At 52.7% G+C, this 24,461-nt stretch overlaps 1 protein-coding gene across 4 annotated transcripts; it reads left to right on the top strand.

The window, feature by feature from the left end:
• Positions 1-624: 624 nt before the first annotated feature.
• On the top strand, positions 625-14,879 carry LOC135443489 (zinc finger protein 282-like). Of its 4 annotated transcripts, XM_064703725.1 has the most exons (11): positions 625-806; positions 1,460-2,196; positions 2,662-2,791; positions 3,014-3,115; positions 3,544-3,639; positions 3,880-3,999; positions 7,455-7,568; positions 8,639-8,731; positions 9,263-9,379; positions 9,527-9,637; positions 11,212-14,879. In XM_064703725.1, the coding sequence occupies exons 2-11, from the start codon at positions 1,879-1,881 to the stop codon at positions 12,210-12,212; spliced, it is 2,202 nt and encodes a 733-aa protein (XP_064559795.1). In that variant the 5' UTR covers positions 625-806; positions 1,460-1,878; the 3' UTR covers positions 12,213-14,879. The 4 variants fall into 4 exon arrangements, with proteins under 4 accessions (XP_064559795.1, XP_064559797.1, XP_064559794.1 ...); XM_064703727.1 differs by lacking the exon at positions 625-806 and having other exon boundaries at positions 1,418-2,196; positions 9,266-9,379; XM_064703724.1 differs by lacking the exon at positions 625-806 and having other exon boundaries at positions 1,418-2,196.
• Positions 14,880-24,461: the final 9,582 nt, after the last annotated feature.

The raw sequence follows: 24,461 nt of genomic DNA, 5'->3' as shown, positions 1-24,461 counted from the left end.
TGGATGGACGGAGGGATGGGTTGGGAGGGCGGCACTGAGCTCCCAGAGGGCGATCCCCAAGACCCTGGGTTGGTTGGATGGATGGACGGACGGTGGGATGGGTTAGGTTGGGAGGGCGGCACCGAGCTCCTCCTCTAGGGCTGGGTTGGTTGGTTGGATGGACGGAGGGATGGGTTGGGAGGGCGGCACTGAGCTCCTGGAGGGGTGGGTTGGTTGGATGCATGGATGGAGGGATGGGTTGGGAGGGCGGCACTGAGCCCCCGCAGGGATGAGTTGGTTGGATGCATGGATGGATGGATGGATGGATGGATGGTTGGGAGGGCGGCACTGAGCCCCCGCAGGGATGAGTTGGTTGGATGCATGGATGGATGGATGGATGGATGGATGGTTGGGAGGGCGGCACCGAGCCCCCGCAGGGATGAGTTGGTTGGATGCATGGATGGATGGATGGATGGAGGGATGGTTGGGAGGGCGGCCCCGAGCTGCAGGAGGGATGAGTTGGTTGGATGCATGGATGGATGGGCGGTGGGATGGCTTGGGCAGCGGCTGAGTGGCAGCTCCCGGAGGATCGGGGGTGATGGCACGGGGTGTGGCTGCAGGACGGGCTCTGTTGTTTCCCTGCTTCATCGCTGGCCTGGGTGAAGGGGTCGGTGAGGGCTCAAAGCTGGGAGGAATGGCTGAGCACCCCGAGGGCTGTGTGGCCCCTCAGAGGGATCTCGGCAGGTTGGAGTGATGGGAAGAGAGGAAATGTCTGGAATTCAACAAGGGCAAGTGTAGGTGCTGCAGCTGGGGAGGACCAACCCCAGGTACCTGCACAGGCTGGGGGTTGGATGGATAGATGGAAGGGGAAGGAACTGTGGGTCCTGGGTGACAATGAGCTGTCCCTGAGCCAGCAGAGTGTGCTGGGGAAAAAAGGACAATGGGATCCCAGAGTGCATTGGGAAGAGCATTCCCAGCAGGTCGGGGACAATCCTGCCCATGTGCTCAGCTCTAGAGGTACCTCTGGGTGCTCTGTCCAGCTCTGGATCATCCTCAGCACAGCAGGGACAGGAGCTCCTGGAGCTGAGCAAGGGCCTGGAGCATCTCTGTGCCCAGGAAGGGCTGAGCTGCTCAGCGGAGGAGCAGAGGAGACCCAGCTGTGTGTCCCTGGCTGTCCCTTGGTGTCCCTGGGTGCAGGGAGGGTCACAGCAGGGCCAGGCTGTGCTCCAGGGCCCAGCTGTGGCACCAGAGCCATGGGCAGGGACTGATCCCAGGAATTCTCCCGGCACAGGAGGCAGAACTCCTGCCCTGGGCAGTGCCCAGCCCTGAGCAGAGACCAGAGAGGCTGCGGGATCTCCCCCACCGGAGATATCCCAGACCTGTCAGGATGCAATCCTGAGCCCTGTGCTCTGGGATGGCCCTGCTGTGGAGGGGAGCAGGGAGGAGCCACCAGTGACCCACTGTGGTCCCTTCCATTCAGGAATTCTGGGATTCTGTGTCCTGCGGGGAAGCGCCGCTGCGGTGGAACCCCGGGAGGGTTTCCTGCCACTGCGATCAGCATCGGCCCCTTCCCGGTGACTGACAGCTGTCAATCACTGCGGGGGCTGCCGGCCGGCGGGGGCCGCTGTGGCGGCGGCGGAAGCGGAGGAGGAAGAGGAAGCGGCGCTTCTTGGCGGCAAGGGAAGGAATAGGCGGCGGCGGGGCAGGGCAGCAGCGGCGGCGGGCGAGGGCCGGTCCGAGCGGAGCGGAGAGCTGCAGCTCCGGTGCGGGAGGCGCGGGAAGGAGCGGGCCGGCCCCGGTGTGCGGCGGCCGAGGCGAGGCTCTCCGGGGGCCGCCGTGTGCCTTGGGCAGCCCCGGTGGCGCAGCCCGTCGCTGCGCTCCGCCGTTCCCGGTGCGGGGATGGAGCTGGCGGGCGGCAGCACCATCTCGCTGTGGACCGTGGTGGCGGCCGTGCAGGCGCTGGAGCGCAGCGTGGCCGCACACGCGTCCCGACTCTTCAGCCTGGAGCACCGCGCCGGGAACAGCGAGAAGAAGCACCAGGACTGCGAGAAAATGGTCGGGGAGTTCGGGAACCAGCTGGAGAGCAAGTGCGCGGCGCTGGGCACCCTCGTCCAGGAGTACGGGCGGCTCCAGAAGCGCCTGGAGAACATGGAGAACCTGCTGAAGAACAGGAATCTCTGGATCTTGCGGCTGCCCCCCGGGCTGGAGGCCCCCAAGGTATCGGATGGGTCTTTAAGGGGCCTGGGGGAGACAGGAACAGCGCGGAGGTTCCTCTGCTCCTCACCTCAGCCTTCTGCCATGGAAATCATTCCACATTCTCTGCCAGCATTTCTTCTGTCCCCTGTCGTGCCAAGGCACGAAGCAGGAAGTGATTCTCCTGTGTATTGTTAGATTCAGCTGGTTTTCCCTACCAAAGGATGGGCTGTCACGTTTTTACCAACAGCGGGGAAGTTCTTCCCCACGCTGAGGTCCCCAATGGGATCAGGCTCCAGGGGGAAGTAAGAATATCGTGGAATATGCAGTTCATCCCCCAAAGTTTAACAAAACTCCAAAGTGTTACTCTCAGTGTCCAGAGGATGCCCCAAGGCAGGAATTTTCTTTCCCTGACACCTGGTAGCAGGGATAAGTAGGGAGTAGGATTCTCTGTGCTCCAGGAGCTGAGTGTCACTTTTGGGACTGCAGGCCCCGGCTGTGGCGTTGGAAAACGATACCACCGGCTTTTCCACTCAGGAGTGGGAGAACCTGGAGGAGTGGCAGAGGGAGCTGTATGGAAAGGTGCTGACAGGGAAGAGAGAAGCCCTGGTCCTGCTGGGTGAGTGTGGCTGTTGTGTCACTTATCAGCACTTTCTGGTTAGGGAATCTCTGCCAGACGTGGGAAGCAGATTTGTGGGAACACAGTGAGCCCGCTGCCTGTGTTTGAGGACTCTCTGTGCTGCCCAGCCGTGTGTTGTAGCTGCTGGAGCTGGTTTTGGGGTGTGTTCCTCCCTGTGGATGCAGCACAGAAACATTCATTCCTTTCTCTGTTCCCTGTCAGACGATGTCATCTCCGAACCTGCCCTCCTGTCCCGGCTCCAGGGAGGAGAAGCGCCCTGCAGTGAGGAGGAGGCGGCTCCTGGAGAGATCCCAGCAGAACCAGGTGCAGGCCAGGGATGAATCAAAGCTTTAACCCTGAGGGTGAGGGTCGTGTGGTGCTGTCACCACACAGAGGCTGGCACAAGGAGATGGTCCCGGTTTGCTCGGAGGGAACTTCTGGATCTCAAAAGGAGCAGGTTCTGGGGAGTAACAGATGGTGATAAAAAAGTGTAACAGCTTTGATTTTTAGGATTACAAGGAAGACTTGTGTCACATCCTCACTTTCTTGGCTGTGAGGATGGTGAAACCTTGGCACAGATTGCCCTGTGGCTGCCCCTGGATCCCTGGAAGTGTCCAAGGCCAGGTTGGACAGGGCTTGGAGCACTCTGGGATAGGGGAAGGTGTCCCTGTCTATGGCAAAGGGTGGGACAGGATTAACCCAGACCCTCCTGGAATTCTGTGACCTGATTCCATGATTTCTGGCATTGGCAGAGGCTCTGCTGTTCGAACTCAACGTGAGCAGCTGGGACAGCAGAGAAGCGCAGGAAAACCAGGAGGGAAGAGCAGGGCTGGCTGAACCTGGCCATGGTGAGTGTTGTGGAAGGGCCTGGCCTCGAGGGTGTGGAGAACCCTCTGGAACTGGGGGAACAGGGGGAACCCCTTCCCTGCAGGGCAGAGCAGAGCTCCCAGGAGCAGGAATGGAAGGTGCTGAAGGTTATGTGTAGCAGCAGGGTGGGTGAGTGGGCACAAACTTCTGGGGCAGCAAGGGAGGATAACCAGTAAAGGAGTCTCCTCTTTGCCAGTAAAGGAGTTTCCTCTTTTCCTCAGCAGACAGCAGCATTCCAGAGCGGAGCTTCGCTGTCACCGTGAAGCAGGAAGAGGAGGAAGAGCCACATGCAAAGAAGCAGGGAGCCATGGAGGGTGTGGAGTTCTCTGAGCTTGGTGTGGGTGAGTTCTGAGCGATCCCAGAGCGCCCTGTGCTGCTGGGGGTGTGGGAATCCCTGCCATTCCTGCTGTGGGACAGTGTGCTGGGATGTGGGAGCTGAGGGGAGGCACTGGGAGACAGCAGGAGCCATGCTGAGGTGGGGAGTGGGCAGGAAACCTGGGGAGAGGTTTATTTTTGGGAAGATGAAAGTGCTGGGAGAATGAGGAACCGCACGTGAGGATTCTGGCATACCTAGAATGAATCCTTTGGAATACGAGGAATCATTAAGTTGAGAACAATTCAAGGCAGGGAGCTTGTTTCTGTCTATTTGAAAAATGCTGATTAAATCTGCAGCAGTAAAGACTTGATTCTTAATAAAAACAACATTAAGCCTGTGAAGTTCTAAATGCTTTCTTTCAATCTTTTTTTATTTTTCACATAATTCTTCCTGCTGTAAATGGTAGTTTGTAGTATTGTACCTTATGGATGGAGAGACAGAAGTTGACTTCAAATCAAAAAAACCCCATGGTGTTCAATTGTTTTTAATTGTTTTTCAATACTGTGGTGGAACCTGAGCAGGAGAATGGTTCTCCATGATCCAATGGTTCTCTCGTGTATCCAAGATCCAAACAGGCCTGAAGTGTAAAAATGTCTAAAAATAGAGCATAAATAAGATCACAATGCAATTTTCACCCAGATCATGTCAATTCTGCAGCCAGCAAAACATTTTCAGTGTTGTGGTTGTGATGAGTTGAGTCAGGAAGACAAAAAATGTTTAGTTTGTGGTTTGTTTTGAGATTTTTTTTTTGTTTTTGTATTTCTTGGTGCATTTCACTTGTGTTTGACAGCAGCTGTTTGTTCTGGAACATGAGTTCAGGGGGGTTGTTGCCCTCCAGAGTCCCTGTGAGTGCTATCACAAGAGTGGTAGAATATTGCAATTTACAGAGAAATTTAGACCCAAATATGGAGGGTGGAGAGGAGAGAACTTGAAAATAAACAGAATTAATAAATCAAAACACCTAAATAATAATGACCTCATTATTGTTTAGGTCACACAGAAATCAGTTTCCCATGGAGAAGTTTATGCTTTCTGGTTCAGCATAAAATTTGGGCTTTCAGTCAAAATGTTCAGTTGTGAAGAGCATTTTTAGCTTGCTCTTATCCAAGAATCCATGGATTCTGTGGACTGTCAGATGATTTGAATGGAGTTTTTCCCTCCCAAGGAAATCCATGAAATCAACAGTTCATTTCACATTAAAATGTCATGGAAACATCAAACCTCTTGACTCAATGGTGTCATGACAATGGAACTGTTGAGTTCCTGTTGCATTTCGTCTCCTGTGGATTTAATTGTTGGAGACAGAAACCACCTTCCAGTCACAATCTGCTCGATCAGACCTCACTCAGGAACAAATGAGTTTAGAACTCTCCCTAAAATTTGGTTTAGTGCAGAAAGAGGGAAAAATACGCTCTGTGTTTTTGTCCAGTTAGAACTTGGATTAAAACATTTTACAGCTTAATTTTAAAAAATATTATTTGTGCCCTAAATTGCAGGATAATATTGAGGCAAAGGCTTCCTGTTTTTAACCCTTCCAGCAGAGGGCTGGGTTAGGTGGCTTATTGGGAAGGAATTCCTGGCTGAGGGTGGGCAGGCCCTGGCACAGGGTGCCCAGAGAAGCTGTGGCTGCCCCTGGATCCCTGGAAGTGTTCAAGGAAAAGCTGGACAGAGTTTGGAGCAGCCTGGGACAGTGGAAGGTGTCCCTGCCCATGGCAGGGAGTGGCACTGGATGAGCTTTAAGGTCCCACCCAAACCATTCCAGGGTTCCATAAGAGCAGGATGTATTCTGGGATAAAGAGGGAAAGTTGTGGCCCTGTGAAGCAGTGGAGGGACATTTGTGATTCCCTTGTGACCAGAATATCCTGAGTTCTGTTTGGGATGATCTCAGCAGCACTTCTGGATTAGTCTACAAACAACCTGAGGTGCCCTTTCTGGGCTGTTTCTGTACTTTACATGCTCCATGTTTCATCACTTTTTGAAGCTGCCTTTGATATCAGAGGTGATGCAATATTTTACAGTCAGTCAGTTTCTCTGTTCCAGCCCAGCTCTCCTGAATTTCAGAGACAAATACATTTATTTGTAGCAAATCTCTGAGCTATTTTGGGATTTGTGTTGTTTGAATTGCAAAATAGAGTCCTGAATTCAAGACAAAATGTGAAGTGACACAGAAAGGGACACCTCACTGCTGTGAGGAGACCCTGTTCCCTCATGGCTCTGAGAGGATCCTCAATCCTTCATAGCTCTGACAGGATCCCCAAGCCCCTCACAGCTCGGATGGGACCCTGATATCTCACAGCTCTAAGTGGGCCCCTGACCCCTCATGGCTCTGAGAGGATCCCTGATCCCTCATGGCTCTGAGGACCTTGTTCCATCATGGCTCTGGGTGGAGCCCCAATCCCTCACTGCTCTGAGGGAATTGGCCCTCATGGATCAGAGACGACCTTGTTTCCTTCATGGCTCTGGGTGGAATCCTGATCCCTCATGGCTCTGAGGACTCTGTTCCCTCATGGCTCTGGGTGGAACCCCAGTCTCTCACAGCTCTGAGTGAGGATCCCGTTCCCTCACAGCTCTGAGGATCCTGTCCCCTTATGGCTCTGGGTAGACCCTGTTCCCTCATGGCTCTGAGGATCCTGTTCCTTCATTGCTCTGGGCTGAACCCCAATCCCTCATGGCTCTGAGGGAGGACCCTATTCCCTCATGGCTCCAGGTGGACCCCAATCCCTCATGGCTGTGAGGGGGATCCTGTTCTCTCATGGCTCTGGGCTGGACCGCAATCCCTCACAGCTCTGAGGATCCTGTTCCTTCACGGCTCTGAGGGGGATCCTGTTCCCTCGTGGCTCTGGGTAGAGCCCCAATCCCTCACAGCTCTGAGGGGGATCCTGTTCCCTGACAGCTCTGGGCTGAACCCCAATCCCTCATTGCTCTGAGGATTCTGTTCTCTCATGGCTCTGGATGAACCCTGATCCCTCATGGCTCTGAGCACTCTGTCCCCTCATGGCTGTGGGTGGACCCCAGTCCCTCACAGCTCTGAGGGGGGATCCTGTTCCCTCATGACTCCGAGTGGACCCAAATCCCTCAAGGCTCCGAGGGGGATCCTGTTCCCTCATTGCTCTGAGGATCCTGTCCCCTTGTGGCTCTGGGTAGACCCTAATCCTTCATGGCTCTGAGGGGGACCCTGTTCCCTCATGGCGCTGGGCTGAACCCCAATCCCTCACAGCTCTGAGGATCCTGTTCCTCCTTGTGGCCTGCAGTGTAGGACCCTCTCCCCTCATGGCTCTGGGTGGACCCCAATCCCTCACAGCTCTGAGAGGGACCCTGTTCCCTCATGGAGTGCTGTGGACAAGGGTGGCCGGGGTCACGGTGGGCAGTGAAGGAGCCCCATGGTGCCCCCGGCCACCGCTCAGCCGCCATTCCCCGCAGGGCCGGACGCCGCTGGACACAAGGCCCAGGCCCCAGCTGAGGGCAGGAACCAGCTGGGGGCCCGGAGCTGCCAGGAGCGGGATGTGAGAGGGAATCCCACAGAGACCGGCTCCGGTGAGTGCTGTCAGGGCAATGGTGGGAGAGGGATGTGGGACAGTGAGAAACTGCCAGGATCTGGGGACATCTGGGGTGTGGGTGGTGTTTTGGCCTGGAGAAAAGGGGGCTCAGGAGGGACCTTGTGGCTCTGCACAGGTCCTGACAGGAGGGGACAGCCAGGGGGCATTGGGCTGTGCTTCCAGGGAACAGGGACAGGAGGAGAGGGAATGGCCTCAGGCTGGGCCAGGGGAGGCTCAGGGTGGATATTGGGAAAATTCCTTCCCCAAAAAGTCTGTCCAGCCCAGGGCAGTGGTGGAGTCCCCATTGCTGGAGGGATTTAAAATCCCTGTGGATGTGGCACTTGGGGACATGTTCAGTGGTGGCCTTGGCAGTGGTGGGGGAATGGTTGGACTCAGTGACCTTAAGAGCTTTCCCAACCTCAACAATTTCACAATTCTATGACCAACACCTCTCCAAGGCACTTGCTGTGCTGAGTTTGGTCATCCATCTGCTGCTGTCAGGCATTCCATCCCCACCAGCCTTCCCAGGACCTTCCATCACATCTTTCTTTTCCCTCTCCTGGGAAATCCTCCAGTCCCTTGGCCAGGTCTGCACTGTAAGGGTGCAGAGCACTGGCCCATCTGCTTTTCTTTATTTACTCTACAGACTTTTGTTTTCTTTTATCTTTTCTCATTACTTGAATGAATTTGTTTAAGAACTCTGTTCTCATGAGTGTTTCTCTGATGGGTGAGAAGTGGTGTGTGACTGAGAGGGATTGAAAAGAAAACAACAGAACTCTGGCAGCACCAAGAGAGAAACGAAACTCAAGGACAAGAATTCAAGTGGCTCTGGCCTCTCCTGGGGCCATGGAGAACGTGTTTCCACTTGTATGAAAATTCTGTGCATTTCTCAGGTTCAAACATCTGCTGAGGGTTTTGTAACCAACATTTCAGGTCTGTTCAAGAGGCCTTGGTCAGCAGGAACTAGAACTGGAATGTGAGCTAGAACAGAGCAGATCTTCCTGGGCTGGGCTGACAATTGGAATTAATTTTGTATGGTGTTAAAATAACACTGGTTCCTGTTAACAGAGGACAGCATAATCCAGATTAAGCAAGAGGAAGGGCTGTGCACTGCAGATCGGAAGGAGGAGGCTGCAGAAGCTCCTGGAGAGCCCTGCCCAGGTGAGTAACTGCATACCTCAGAGGGGAAATGAAACAGAGGGATTAAATTCCAGGTTGTGTGATTAAATTCCCCACCTCTGCTCATGTATTCCAAATCTTTAGGAAGTTCTGAGCAGACTTGCCAGCAGATCCCCCAGGTGAGGGCTGGTGTTGCCCCTTTCTCTTCTCCCGGATATTTAGGAGTTTGTGGCTGCATGGTTGGTTTTTATCCAAGTGTGGCTCTCCCTAAATTCCTTCAGGTTGCTTTTTCCCTCCTCCTTTCCCTTTTGGGACTTTTTTGGGTAAGGAGGAGCCCACAGACTCCTCTGAAAGGCTGCAGAGCCCAGGGCCCTGTTCTTTGCCCTCTCACTTGAAACCTCTTTGTTTTACAAATCAGCTGCTCTGCTTTGCAGATTTTCCTCACTCTTCACAAAGGTAGTGGTGCTGCCTGTTGGCTCCACTAGAATTGTACTTACCAGAGCAGGTTTTCAGCCTTGTGAAATCCCGAGTTTAGGCAGGTATGATACACTTCTCCTGGACTTCTTCCCTCAGCAGAGCGAGGATTTTACGAGCCTGAGGCATCCAGTCAGACCAGGAAGGGCAGCGAGGTGGATGCCAGGGAGCTGCCAGGCACAGAGGGTGAGCACCTCCAGAGAGATCCTGCCACAGGTGAGGATCTGCCAAAAGCTCCACTGCAGGAATTGCCCCCTAATGGCTTTCCCTGCTGCTTTGTTACCTTTGTGCATTCTCAAATTATCCAGGCTTTGTGTCTTCTCCGGGTGTTTCTCAGTTGTGTAAATTCTCCCCAACGAACAGGATTTCAGACTTATGCAAGGGGTGTTTCATCGTGGATTAAACAAGAGGAGCCACCCTGCTCTGAACAACAGGACTTGCAAAAAGAGGAAATCTCTGCAGATCCAAGTACAGGTCAGTAATGGATTTCAGCTGGGACCTTGGGGACAGTAAATCCAGTTTAGGGTATTTTTTAATACTGTATGAAATGTCACAACCTCACAATGTTAACCATGAGAGAACTGGAACAAACCTCAATCTTCTGGTTAATCTTTGGTCACAAAAATTTTGGGTTCTGTCAGCTGAAGAGTTTCCTTCCCTCTTGAGCCAGCCAAAATCTGTCAGAGGCACTGGCTTGGGCTTGTGTTGAGGCAAGCCCAGAGCTGCATGGATCAAGTTTGTGCTGCTTTTATGTGGATAAAAACCTGGTTCAGGGCTGGGCCCACAGTGCAGGGCAAGGGAGGGACATCAGCTGGTGGCCAGTGGTGTCCCCAGGGTTGGGGACATGCTGGGGCCACTGTGTTTGATACCTTTGTCAGCAGTGTGGATGAGGGGAGGGAGGGCACCCTCACTCCTTTTCATGGCCAGGGTTCCCTGCCCTGAGGACAAGTTTCTCACTTCCCATGCTGTCAGTTCTTCCAGGCATTTCTGGAAATGGTTTGGAGGCTTTGGGGAATTTGGTGGTCTTGATCCCCCCCCTGTAATCCATTGCCACCTCTTGACCTCGTTCCTGCCTTTGCTCTATGTTGTGCTTGTCTCCAGGAGCTACAGCAAGGGTGTTTGTCCCAGAAATTCCTGCTGCACATGGCACCCCCTTCTCCAGCACATCTTGTTCTTTCTCATGGCTCCATGGCCATCCAGTTATCAGAGTTTGGGACACACGTTCCTTGATTTTCTGGGAATTGGGAGCTCAGTGGGTCTCACTTAGGACCTCAGTTTATAGGGTTGCAGGAGAGTGGGCTTTAATCAGTGATTTTCCATCCTGGCTGCAATTTGAGTCAGTGACTTTCTTTGAAAGTTCCATAACAAAAATGTTACTCCACTTGGGTTGTTATTCAGGCAAGGCAAATAGGTTCTGAGGCTGTTCACCAAAAAACAGGTGCTTGTTAGACAGCACAAGTTCCTGGGAGCAGAGAGTGCTTCTGATAAGCTCAGGAGGGGAGGTTTAGGTTGGATATCAGGAAAAGGTTCTTCCCCAGAGGATGGTTGGGCACTGAACAGGCTCCCCAAGGAATGGGCACAGCCTCAAGGCTGCCAGAGCTCAGGGAGCATTTGGAAACACTCTCAGACACAGGGTGGGATTGTTGGGGTGTCCATGCATGGCCAGAGGTTGGGCTCCATCCTTGTGGGTGTCTCCCAGCTCAGGAGATCCCACAGTTCTGTGATTTGCTGAGCCAGCTCAGGGCCCTGCTTGGACCCTGCTCCTGGAGATGCTCAGGAGAGTGTGTGGAGAGCAGCTGGGAACACTGAGGTGGGACAGTGTCTGCTCTGTTATCTGTCTGAGAGGCTGAATCTGAGACTGCAGCAGTCATTTTTTATGTAGATTTTAAAAAAATACAGTTGAAAAAAGTCCTTCTTAAAATAGAATTTTTGTTGCAGCGGATGCCGGTACTTTGTTCCTCCCTCAGTATTAAAGATGTGGCTTTGGACTGGGAGGGACATTCCTAAGGGGACTCCTGAATTAAAAATCTCTGAAATCTCTGTTCCAGATGAAAATTTGAAGAGGGACCATCCAGCAAATTCCTTGGAGAGCAAGACCTGTGACTTAGAGGTACCGGGAAGGCCGGGAGAGGTGTTCCCCAAAGATCCCAGCCATGGAGTGACGTGGGACAGCCAGTGGAATTCAGAAATGATGGAAACAGCCCCCACAGGGAATGGGAACAGCCTCGGAGGTGATGCTCAGTACGATTTCTTTAGTCCTCAGGAAAAGAGCCTGGAAAAGAGGCCTTGTCTGTACAGGTGTGAGAGAAGCTGCCCACAGCAGGACCTGCAGGGAGAAGGGGAGATATTTCCAGGCCCCACGTATGAGAGGATGTTCCCTCTGCTGCACCCACACGTAGGAGAGATGGGAGTGGGCCTGGGAGAGAAAGGAATGGGCCTGGGAGAGAAAGGAATGACCCTTGGAGAGAAGGGAATGAGCCTTGGAGAGAAAGGAATGGGCCTGGGAGAGAAGGGAATGGGCCCTGGAGCTGCTCCCATGCCCTGTGAGGGGCCAGGGCCCCGCTCTGAGTGCGGAGAGACTCCCCCAGGCCCAGGCAGGCCCAGCCTGGGCGCAGAGGAGGCTGCTGAAAACGAGGAGAGCTTCCCCACGGACACCTCGGGATCCAGCCCCTGCTGGGAGCCACCCCTGGCCCGGGGCAGCCCTGCCCAGCAGCAGAGCCAGGCCCGGGGCAAATCCTACATTTGCAGCGACTGCGGGAAAAACTTTGTGTGCCACTCGTGGCTGGTGAGGCACCAGACGAGTCACACAGGAGAGAGGCCCTACAAGTGCTCCAAGTGTGACAAAACCTACAGGAGGAAGGATTACCTGCTGAACCACCAGCGCCGGCACACGGGGGAGAGGCTTTTCCAGTGTCCCCTCTGCAGCAAGAGGTTTGTGCTCAAGAGGAGCCTGCTGAAGCACCAGGAGGGTCACATGCAGGACACCCACGTGCCGCTGGTCAGCTGGCCCTGCGGGAACATCAGGGGCTCCGTGATGCATTCCATATAGGACATCCCCCAGCGCTGTGGCACACCCTGATGGCAGGAGCAGGCTGTGGTGCAGCCATCCCGAGCCTCTCCCAGGCAAAGGGAGCTGGCTGGGGGTTGTTTTGTGTTAGACAGCATTCACCAGTGCCTGTGGGTTTGGGGAGGTGCACTTTGGAGGGACTGCTGGCTGTGTGGGAGAGAAACCACCTTGACATGGAACAATTCGCGATGTGTGTTACAAAGAAGAGTTGTCTGAATAGAGAGAAATGATCCAAAATGTATCCAAAATGTTATCCCAGGAATCCGGAGTCCTTGGGCTGGACTGGGAACAAGTGAGTTAAAGGTATTGATTGTCCACTAACGAGTGACTGGGCTGGGAACAAGTGAGTTAAAGATATTAATTGTCCACTAATGAGTGACTGGGCTGGGAACAAGTGAGTTAAAGATATTGGTTGTCCACTAACGAGTGACTGGGCTGGGAACAAGTAAGTTAAAGATATTAATTGTCCACTAATGAGTGACTGGGCTGGGAACAGGTGAGTTAAAGATATTAATTGTCCACTAACAGTGACTGGGCTGGGAACAAGTGAGTTAAAGGTATTGGTTGTCCACTAAGGAGTGAAACGGTGTCAGGAAACACACACTTGGGTGAGGTGCTTTGGGAAAGGAAGTGTTGCCCCTGTGGCTGTAGGAGGAAGCCTCTTTCTTCTGTGGCAAACAGAGAGAAGGCTGCAGAGCCCGGGAGGCAGCTCATTCCCACTCTTAAATCCTGGGGCTCCTCGCTGCTGAGCCCCAAGGAAGGATTCCTGAAGGCTGACATCCTTTCTGGGAGTTGTAAGTTGGCCAGAGAGCCTGGAATATGGTTTTAATTCTGCACAGCCTTAAAGTTGTGTTGCATTTCTTTTCCCACACTGTTCACAGACTTCTGTGTTTGTTCAGTTTTCCAAACCCTATGAAAGCAGACCATGGAGGTGCTGCAGAAAGCTGGGAAACACAGAGTTAATGAGCTGCTGTGTCCCAAGCACTGATAACAGGATCTGCTGGGTGGGGGTAAGGGCAGCTCTGCTCCTGCAGCCTCCTCCCCCAGCTCTGCGTGCCCCACTCCCAGGAGGAAAGAAACTCTCAAGGTTTGTACGTGCCCATGGTCAAAAAGGAATGACAGGTGTCAGAAGAGTCAAAAAAAAGCTCACAGAAAGTTCTAACAGCAAATTCCACTCTCAGCATGGAAATTGGTATATTTTGCCCTTCAGGAAGAAGAGAAATAAAAAGGTAAAAGAAAAAAGGGAAGAGAGAGGGAGATCGGAGAGACAAAGGGAAGGACATCACCAATCCTGGCTCCAGCATCAATCCAGCTGTGTTCAGGATCCCAGAGGTGCCCTGTGAGCCCTGGATCACCCTTTTACAGCCACATTTTCCACACCCTGGGGCTGCTTTTTTCACTTTGATGCAAACAAGTCAGCAGGCACAGCCCATGCCTCTGGATCTCTTAGAAATGGATCAGGGGGTCTCTGCTGGTTTTGGTCCCCTCTGATTGATCAGCCTTTGGTGGACACTCCCTGCCCTGTGCTGTGCATGCTGTGCTTATCTCCAGGAGCCAGAACAAGGGTGTTTGTCCCAAAAAAGAGCTGTCCCTGCTCCGTGTGCCCCCCTTTTCCAGCCACATCCCATCCTTCCCCATTCAGGGTCTCACACAACAGTCCTTGGCTGGCTCCACAGCTGAGACACAGCCCTTTATCTCCTGGCCTTCTACAGAACCCTTTATAAACCTGGGCCTGAAAAATGACCAGCCTGGGACTCTATTCCTTCAGCAGAATGCAGGGAAAGAGAATTACTTGAGAATTTAGGTAGGGAAAAGCGTGGTAGGGAGAAATAAGAACCCAGAGAGGAAATGAAAGGGAGGGAAAGAGCTGAATTATTGCTGTCAGTGAAAACTGAGCAACTGCAGAAAGAGTTGAGGAAGAAAAGGAGGAAGACAAGCCCAAAACTGGAAATATCAGAGGGGCTGAAAATTTCAGAAGGTCCCCCTCTGCAGCCATGTCCTATTTAAATTTGCCCCTTGTTACCCAGGTTTGGGACACAGCAGCACTTTAACTCCTTGGTGCCCGGGATGGTGCACCCCAGGGCACTGCCCACCCGGTGTTGGGGCCCACAGCTCCTACTGGGGCCAGCTCAGCTCCAGAAATTCCCATTCCTGCCACATCAGGAATTTGCCATTGTGATACTTTAGTTTTAAATCAAGGAACACAGGTACTGTGTGGAGTCAGTGCCCTGTAGCCTCTGGAATTCTTTTGGGGTTAAGGTTGGCCGATTCCTGCTTCTCACCCGGGAGCCATAAATTACCCTGAGTTTGGCACAGGGTGATTTGCCCCAGGGATTTTAACTCTTTGCCCTCCGGGTCCTACACCAGCACGCTGCTATGTTAGTACTGGAAATTGTGCTCCCGTGTCTATTAAAAATTTTTATGAATTGTTGACAAGAACCAGCTGAAATGAGAATATCCAGGCCATTATTCTGGCTGCATGGGTAAGATTCCCCTTGCTGGGTGTGTGGCTGTTAAGGAAATTTCTCTGCATGCCCATCCAGGAGCCACTGTGGAGTCACAGCTGAGCATTCCCTGAGCAGGGATCGGCTCCTGTGAGCCCTGTTTGATCTCACCCAGCTTTCCTCACAGACTCCATCCCAGATTTCCCATTGCAGAGCCTCGCAATAATTTAACCTCGATACAACGGCAGGGGAACGGCTCAAGGTGGTGCCTCCATGCTGGGACCCAAACAAAGGAATTCCACCCCCTCTCCGGGCTTTTCTCACCTCACCACCTCAACAGAAAATGCGGGATGAGCGGCTCCTGCTGTGTCCCTCCCTGTGCCCTTTGTTATGCAAAGCTCGGGCAGTTCCCAGCCTGGCTCCGGATTGTTTCCCTCCCCAGCGCCCGGGATGCTCTTGCAAATGAACCTGGCTCTGATGGAGCGGGCTCGCTTTTCATCAGCCATTTCCCGACTCCGGGAGGTTCGGGGGGTGCTGGAGGAGGTAAGGAATGACCTCACCTCGGTTCTCGGCATCACCCCGAGTTTCCATCCCGTTCTAATCTGAGCACTTGTAGCAGCTAAGGCTCCAAGGAGTTAAGGCTGTGCCCTAAACGCTGATAAGGAGCGGGATGGTGGTTGGAGAGGAGGGCACGGCGCATTGGCCGGTGCTGTTCTGCTCCCCCTGGGGACTCAGAGACACGACAAACACGGGACACGGCCAGCGGGGAAGCGAGCAGGGAGATCTGCAGGGGAGCATCGAGATCACCACGGCCCCTCAAAGCCCCCCGACCCAATTCCAGAGCGGTCCCGCAGCGGGATTGCGCACACTCCCTCATTTGCATGGGAAGGGGGAAACCTGATGCCGGGGCGGGGAAAATTTACCCATAAGAAGGTGTCCCCACAGCACCCTCGGGACCCTGCACACCCTGGACACCCAGATCGGCGCTGGAGCCAGGACTGGTGATGTTCTCTCACCTCTCCCCTCGCCCCTCCTTCCTTTTTCATTTACTAATAGAAGATCAGGTGCTAACTCGTGGCAATTACCATGCCAAGTCGATCATTTACTAATCAAACTTTGTCGCTCCTTCGGGACCCCCTGTCTGTCGTTCCCTTTGGACCCGGGGCATCTCCACGCCTGAGGAATTTCCCTCCCCTTGGAGCGGGACACGGCACTGCTCATTAAACATCCTCCTTCCGAGCCCTTCTGCTCGTGTTCAGGTTGTGTCGTGGCCTTGTAAGGACACGATTTATTAATAAGATTCTAGATTTGTCACCTGTCACCTGCACCGTGGGGAAAAAATAGAGAAACAGAGTGAGGGAAGAGCCTGTTTGTGGTCAGAGCTCTTCTAACTTAAAGGAAACTTCCTTCAAGGAGCTTTTTTGCGTGCGTGTTTCTGCTTGAGTTTTGTCCGGATGTTTGATTCGTTGGCTGGAAATTTCAGGGGTTTTAATTAAAATTGTCAAGTGCCACGGGTCGTTCTGCAGCGGGAAGGGAAGGGAGGGGCGAGGCTGAAGCCAGAGGAGGAACGGAGCGGCTCCCACCCCCCAAATCCCAGGTTTCGAGGCATCTTTGCATTGGGATGAAACGGGCGGAGAGGCGGGGGCCGGTCCCGGAGGCCGCCTACGGTCCAGGCGGGGGAAAGTCCCTCCGCTGCCCCGAACCGGGACCGCGCTCCGAGACGGCGAATCCCGCGTCCCACCGGTGCTCAGAGAGGGAGTCCAGGGGCTCCGCTCCCGACCGCGGCCGGTGCTCGGTGAGGAGTCCCGGGGCTCCGCTCCCGACCCGCGGCCGGTGCTCGGTGAGGAGTCCCGGGGCTCCGCTCCCGACCCGCGGCCGGTGCTCGCTGGAGGCTCCCGCGGTTTCCGCCGCGCTGCCGTTGCCATGACAACGAGTGGACGCCGTCCTAATCTCCGCCTCCCTTCCCGTCTCGTCCAATCAGCGCCCTGCTGTCCCCACGCTCTGACCAATGGGGATGAGCGTCCCTCCCGCCCTCCCCTCGTGGAGGCCACGGCGCGCCGGGGACTGGGCGGACCCGGCGGGCCAATGGCGTGAGGGAAATGGTCAGGGCTGAGCTCCGATTGGCTGCTGCTGCCGGGCGCCGCCTGTGATTGGCTGCTGCGGCTCGGCGGGGCTGAGGGGAGGAAGATGGCGGCGCGGCGTGGCGGGAGCGGGGCCGCCGGGGGTCCCGCGGTGCTCCCCGGGTGCGGAGCCGTGTCCGGCCTCGCCCTGTGGCGCCTTCCCAAGGACCCCCGATGGCTGCGCCGCTACCCGCTCCCCCACGGCTGTGGGACGGCGAGGGAGGCACAGACAGCCCCGGCATGTGCAGGCGGTGAAAGCCGGGCTGGCCTGGAGTGGTGTTGAAAGAGACCTGGAAGCTCATCCAGTGCCATGAGCAGGGACACCTTCCACTGTCCGAGATTGCTCCAAGTGCCGTCCAGCCTGGCCTGGGACACTGCCAGGGAACATCCACAGCTCTCTGGGCACCCTGTGCCAGGCCCTCCCCACCCTCCCAGGGAACAATTCCTAATTCCCAATATCCCATCTCTCTTTCAGTTTAAAGCCATTCTTTGTGTCCTGTCCCTCCATCCTTGTCCCCAGTCCCTCTCCAGGTCTCCTTCAGGCCCTGCCAGGGGCTCTGAGCTCTCCCAGGTTCCCTCTCCTCTCCAGGGGAACATTCCCAGCTCTCCCAGCCCGGTTCCAGCCCTGCAGCAGCTCCGTGTCCCCTTCTGGCCTCACCCCAGTGTCCCTGCCGTCCCCGTGCTGGGGACCTGGGGACACCTGGGCCCCAAGGAGCTGATGTGCTGCTGTGTCCCACGCTCCCATAAGCAGCAGTTTAGAAGGGATGTGGTTGGAGAAAGGAGGAACACGGAGGTGGGGCTGCACCTCCAGGGGCCGCTTCCCTTCTGCTCCAGGGAGATAAAGGCGGTGGGAAAAGGAATGGGGTCGGGAAAGGGGCACAGAGTGTCAGCCAAAGACTGCTCCAGGAGAGGGGATCAAGAGCCCCAAAGGCTCTTTCCAGAAAGCTCTGGGAGAAGGGACTGTGATCCTCGCTCATTTACATATAAAAGGAGAAACTTAATTCCAGGGCGGGGAAAATTTACCTGTGAGATTGTGCCCTCGGGACAGGATTAGTGCTGGAGCCGGGATTGGTGATTTCCTTCCCTCTGCCATCTGATCTCCCTCTTTTATTCTTTTATTTCTCTCATTACCAGAAGATAAGGGCAAAAGTACCAATCTCTACGCTGAGTGCTTAATTTAATAATCAGGCTCTGTGAGCTTTTTTTGGACCTTCTAATCCTTGATTCTTTTTAACCCTGGGCATCCTCAAACCTTGGGATCTCCTCCTCTTCAGAGCAGGATGCAGCACGATCCCTGGATGGTTTATTCCCTTTTTCAGTGTTCCTGTCCAAAGATCTCCTCCCTGATTGACACCCTTGAGACTCTCCTCTGATATGATGGGAGAGCTCTTGGTACACCCCAAACTTGCAGTTTTTGGGAATTATTGGTCTCTCAGCCCTGTGCTGTGTGCTGGATGACCTTTGGAGCTCGGGGTCTCTTGTGGATACACAAATGAACGAAACTCACTGTGAAATCACAAATAAACTAAGCTCACTCTGTGTGCATACCACTAGGGTTAATTAAATGTAAATCTGCATATTCAGTGGGCATTAAGCTGATTTTAAAGCTTTTTTTTCCTTCTCAGATCGTCGATTTGAAGCAGCTGGGACAGACCTGGCTCCTCTCCGTGGGGAGCTCCTGTGGGAAGTTCAGTCCCGCATTTCACTCGCCCACCTCAGCTCCTGCTCTTTGCCAAAACCATGGGGTTTTCAGAGAAATTTAGACCTGTTCGGGACTGAGGTTGATGAAACTCCCTGAGCTTTCTCCCTGGCGTGTTTTTGGGGTGTTTTTTGGGGTGTTCCCCCACCCCTGGCCCCTCAGGATGGGTTACTGCGCGGCCCTGTACTGCCGCAACGGCACCAGCGGCGCCTACAGGAACAGCTCGGTCAGTTTTTACTCCTTCCCCCTGCAAAACCAAGCCCTGCTGAGGCAGTGGCTCCAGAACATGGGCAGGGACATGGAGACCCCCTCCAAGTACCAGAGCCTGTGCTCGGAGCACTTCGAGGAGAGCTCCTTCGAGGCGCAGCCCGTGAAAACCCGCAAGAGGCGGCGCCTGCTGAAGGAGGCCGTGCCCAGCAAGTTCATCCTGGCCCTGGATGGCACCTGGCTCGTGGGCACCCCCCGGGCTGGCGGGGACGTGATGGGCAACAAAAGCCGAAAAAGGGTCCGGATTTCTGAGCCCTGCGGGGTAATTGAGGGGCTGGGCAGTGGGAATGAATTCAATTAAAGGGAGGTCTGTGTGTAAAGCCTTGGAAGCAGCTTGGAAAAATATCCCTCGGAGGGTTTAATTAGTAATAATAATATTGTTATTCCCTAATAATAAGCTTTCATTACCAGGGAGGAGCTTTTCCAGCCAGTCTGACAGATCGTGGCACTGCCTCAGGGTTTATTTAAAACACTGAATAATTTTATTTTTCATTGAAGGAAGAACCACATTCCCTGAGGGGGCTGGGTGTGGATGCTGACCACAGATATCTGGTTTTATGACTAATTTCTGACCCAGTTATTGGAGCAAATCATTGTTCTGGCTGAGTCACATCACTTTAAAGCCATTTCTCTCATTCTGGATTAACAGTAGAAGGTTCTTATGTAAAATCCTTCATTAATATGCTGCTTACACATAGCACAGACATCGCTGGGAGCAGCTGGGAGGTGCCAACGTGTTTTAACTGTTGGGATGAGAGGGTTTTCAGGGATTCTCAGCTCCCCTAACTCTGGAGCATTTTGCTTTTTAGGTCCCTGCGATGCTTCCTCAGTGGCCACGTCTGCAGGATTGGCAGAATGAATTTTATAAGCAATTGCTGAAGGAGAAATTTGGACCTTTGATCACACTGGGAAAAGGTCAGTTTTCCCTCTCCAAAGGGACACACGCTGGGTCTGGCCTGGCTCTTGTCACTCCTCACATCCCTGGATTTTTAGAGAATTCATCTTTAAGAGCTTGTGAACCTTTGTGAGAGACAAAAACCTCCACAATTTTCCTTTAAAAAGTTGAAGGACAGTTTAGGATCCCAGGGAATGCAGCTGCCAATAAAACAAGGAATAAGGAATGGAAAAGGTTTGGATACAGGAGCTGCAGTGACACAATTTTTTTTTTTTTTTTGTCTTGGTCAGGGTTGGGATGAAATGTGCAGAGACAATATTTAGTGTTTGGACTTAAATATTTACTATTTCTAATCTATATTACAGTCTTACAAGTCGAGTTCTACAGTATTTCACCAACAAGTTATAAAATGGCCCCGCGTTTATCTCTACAAGGTCTTTTAAGGAAAAAAAAATCTAATTAAGAAATGCTGCCTAAATTATTTTTACTTTTAACCTAATAATTAATCACTCATTTCTTGTGATGTGGACTTTGTCTAATTACACAATGCTACCCAAACCCATGGAGAAGAAGGTGAAGAAGAAGGATTAGTCTTCACCCTAAATCTTCTATCTTATTTTTATATATATTACTGTATTCTAAACCCTTAAACTCCATTTTAGGGGGAGTGTTTTTGGTTTCTTTGTTTTTTAGTTTTTGTTTGTCTGTTTGTTTTGGGGTTTTTTTTGTTTGGTTTGTTGGTAGTTTTTGGGGGGGGGTTTTGTGGTTTGTTTTTTTGGGGTTTTTTTTGTTTTTGTTTTGAGGGGGTGGGCTTTTTTTTGTGGTGGTTTTTTTTTGTTTGGTTTTTTTGGGTTTTTTTGGTGTTTTGTTTTTTTGTTTTGTTTTTTGGTTGGTTTGTTTGTTTGTTTTTTGTTTTTGTTTGGTTTTTTGGTTTGGTGGTTTTTTTTGTTTTTTTTTTTTTTTTGGTTTGGTTTTTTTGGGGGTTTTTTTGTGTTTTTTTTTTAACCCAAAACTTAAGGGTTTTGTCCAGAAGCAGCAAATCGAGAATTGTTGTTCGGAGATTTTTCTGTCACATCACATACAGGGAATGTTTAGAATCTCCTTGTTCCAGGCCATGGTGGTGCCATGACCCAGGGATCATCCTCAGGAGCATCCCAGGCAGAAACATCAGGGAGCCACCACAGTCCAGCACCAAATCCCGTGACAATCAGGAGCGGTAACAGAGTCCTGGCAGGGCAGGAGCTGGATGAGTTCAGGCGGTTCCTGCTGTACCACCAGGGCCAGCTGGAGGACGCGGCGGTGCCGTGGTTCATCTGCAGCGAGTGCGGCAGGAGCTTTGCCCGCCACGCGTACCTGCTGCGGCACCGGCGCGCCCACGCCGGGCAGCTGAGCAGAAACACGGATCCTTCCCAGAGAAAACTTCCTGCTTCCTGGAGAAACCCAACTGCTTCTTGGAGAAACCCAACTGCTTCCTAGAGAAACCTTCCTGCTTCCTGGAGAAACCCGCCTGATTCCTGGAGAAACGTGCCTGATTCCTGGAGAAACCCTTCTCCTTCCTGGAGAAACCTTCCTGCTTCTTGGAGAAACCTTCCTGCTTCCTGGAGAAACCCTCCTGCTTCCTTGAGAAACCCTCCTGCTTCCTGGAGAAACCCAACTGCTTCCTAGAGAAACCTTCCTGCTTCCTCAAGAAACCCTCCTGCTTCCTGCAGAAACTCGCCTGATTCCTGGAAAAACCCTTCTCCTTCCTGGAAAAACCCAACTTCTTCTTGGAGAAACCCAGCTGCTTCTTGGAGAAACCCAGCTGCTTCCTAGAGAAAGCCAACTGTTTCCTGGAGAAATCTTCCTGCTTCCTGAAGAAATGTGCCTACTTTCTGGAGAAACCTTCCTGCTTCCTGGAAAATCCCTTCTGCTTCCTAGAGAAACCTTCCTGCTTCCTGGAGAAACGTGCCTGATTCCTGGAAAAACCCTTCTCCTTCCTGGAGAAACCCAATTGCTTCCTGGGGAGACCCACCTGATTCCTGGAAAAACCCAATTGCTTCCCAAAGAAACCCAACTGCTTCCTGAAGAAACGTGCCTGATTCCTGGAGAAACTCTTCTCCTTCCTGGAGAAACCTTCCTGCTTCCTGGAGAAACCCTCCTGCTTCCTGGAGAAACCCTCCTGCTTCCTGGAGAAACCCTCCTGCTTCCTGGAGAAACTCACCTGATTCCTGGAAAAACCCTTCTCCTTCCTGGAGAAACCCAACTTCTTCTTGGAGAAACCCAGCTGCTTCCTAGAGAAAGCCAACTGTTTCCTGGAGAAATCTTCCTGCTTCCTGAAGAAATGTGCCTACTTTCTGGAGAAACCTTCCTGCTTCCTGGAGAAACCCGCCTGCTTCCTGGAAAAACCTGTCTGTTTCCTGAAGAAACGTGCCTGATTCCTGGAGAAACTCTTCTCCTTCCTTGAGAAACCTTCCTGCTTCCTCGAGAAACCCTCCTGCTTCCTGGAGAAACCCGCCTGCTTCCTGGAGAAACCTGCCTGATTCCTGGAGAAACCCAACTTCTTCCTGGAGAAACCCAACTTCTTCTTGGAGAAACCCAACTACTTCCTAGAGAAACCTTCCTGCTTCCTGGAGAAACTCAACTGCTTCCTGGAGAAACCTTCCTGCTTCCTGGAGAAACGTGCCTGCTTCCTTGAGAAACCTTCCTGCTTCCTCGAGAAACCCTCCTGCTTCCTGGAGAAACTCGCCTGATTCCTGGAGAAACCTGCCTGATTTCTGAAGAAACCCAAATTCTTCTTGGAGAAACCCACCTGATTCCTGGAAAAACCCAACTGCTTCCTGAAGATACCCAATGGCTTCCTGAAGAAACACACCTGCTTCCCAAAGAAACCTAACTGCTTCCTGAAGAAACATGCCTGATTCCTGGAGAAACCCAACTTCTTCCTGGAGAAACCTTCCTGATTCCTGAACCAACCCACCTGATACCCAGAGAAACCCTCCTGTTTCCTGAAGAAACTCCCCCTTATTCCTGGAGAAACCCTCCTGCTTCTTGAAGAAAGCCTCCTTATTCCTGGAGAAACCCGCCTATTTCCTCAAGCAACTCTCCTTCTTCCTGAAAAAACTCTCCTGCTTCCTGAAAAAAATATCCTGCTTCCTGAAGAAACCATCCTTCTTCATGGAGAATCTCTCCTGCTTCCTGGAGAAACTCTCCTACTTCCTGGAGAAACTCTCCTACTTCCTGAAAAAACACTCCTTTTTCCTGGAGAAACCCGTCTGATTCCTGGAGAAGCCCTTCTGCTTCCTGGAGAAGCCATTGTGCTTCCTGGAGAAACCCTTCTGCGTGCTGGAGAAACCCTTCTGCGTGCTGGAGAAACCCCCCCTCCAAAGGCCCCTCCTCATAGACCATCTCAGCCACGTGCCACAAGCCTGCCTAGGGTAGAGATTTGCAGTCAGCTGTCAAACCCCTGCTCTGCCCAGAGGTGGGGCTTGGTAGTCCTCTGTGGGTTAGATTCTGGGGATAAGGCAGTTTTCCCACTTCTCAAACTTTACTTTGAAAGCTAACCAGCGGGAGATCCCAAATCAGAACTACTAATGTAAAAGGAAAATTAGAATAAAATGCACTGGTGCAAAAGCACTGACAGAGTCAGGACACAGGCTGGCTCCCTGTGGGTCAGGGTGTTGGCTGCAGCCCTCCTGCAGTGCCAGCTGTGGCTCTGTCGGAGCAGGGATCCTGCAGAAGGTTGGAGTTTTCCTCTGAGAAACTCCTTCTTCCAGCGGTGGTGTAGATGAGCCTGGTCTTCCTCTGGGAATGCCGTGGAGAAGGAAACTGCTCCTCTGGGAATCCAGTGGAAAATGCTGCTGTGGTGTTCCAGACCCCAGGTTATATCCAGTTAGGAATGCTTGGCTCCTCCCCCTGAGCAGAGCATCTCCCAATGGGATGGTGGAATTTGATCAGCCTTGCAGGGACACTTAATGGGCCATTAACAGAAGATATCTCCCTGGACAAAGGAAGGGTCCTGGAAGAGATAAAGAACACTGCCCCACCTGACTTTAACACCAGGTGATGGAATGCATTTGGTTACATCTTGCATTGCAACCTAAGACATGAAGTTCTGGTTCAATCTGCTGCTGCCCTGTCACTGCTCAGGAGCTGGATCATTCCTGCCGTTCTTACCGTGCTCCATCCAGCTCCTCCTTGGAGCAGGAGAAGGATAGAGCAGCACTGGCTCTACCAAAAGGGACATTTAAAAAAACTTGGTGCACCAAACAACACGTGCTGGAGAGCATCCAGAGAACCACACAGAAACAGTGGAAGTTTCCAGGGATGAAAAATGAAAAATTGAGAATAGGATTGTGAACTGATGTTTGAAGCAAGCAATTCTGGGCATTATTTCCCCACTTTAGCTGCTCTCCCATTACTGTACCTGCAGAACTAACTCTGGTTTTGGATTCTATTTTTATATTGACCTCATGTTTTCCTGTGGGGTGAGATGCTGCTTTGGTTTCTGAAATTCTGGGGGGAAAACCCCATGGGTATATTCTAAACGTGTGTACAGCGTGTTGGTGATGTTCCTCTGGGAAGTGGAAATGCAGCAGGGAGAAGGGTGGAGGAGAGGAGCCGGGAGGCAGCACATGCAGATTTTGTGTTTTCTCCCCACGTGCTGGTGGTTTTCAGCATTTTTGAATATTCCAGTTGCGTGCCAAGAGGGAAAATGTGTTGCCTCCAGTTGGAGGGGTGTCCTCAGTCAGAGCTCCAGCTGGAATGAAGTCTCCAGGCTCCTGAGGAGCAGCAGAGAGCACCCAGCTGGTGCTGTGCTGCAGTTCCAGG

Source organism: Zonotrichia leucophrys, chromosome 2 (assembly GCF_028769735.1).
Source record: "Zonotrichia leucophrys gambelii isolate GWCS_2022_RI chromosome 2, RI_Zleu_2.0, whole genome shotgun sequence".
NCBI classification, from domain to species: Eukaryota; Metazoa; Chordata; class Aves; order Passeriformes; family Passerellidae; genus Zonotrichia; species Zonotrichia leucophrys.
Note: the sequence above shows the minus strand (reverse complement) of the source record. Positions and strands in the feature narration are given on the sequence as shown.

Coding starts and splice junctions, on each gene's coding strand:
- LOC135443489 (XM_064703725.1), top strand. CDS start 1,879: ATGGAGCTGGCGGGCGGCAGCACCATCTCGCTGTGGACCGTGGTGGCG. Junction 3,116..3,543: donor AGAGATCCCAGCAGAACCAG/GTGCAGGCCAGG, acceptor TGGCATTGGCAG/AGGCTCTGCTGTTCGAACTC. Junction 9,638..11,211: donor CTCTGCAGATCCAAGTACAG/GTCAGTAATGGA, acceptor TCTCTGTTCCAG/ATGAAAATTTGAAGAGGGAC.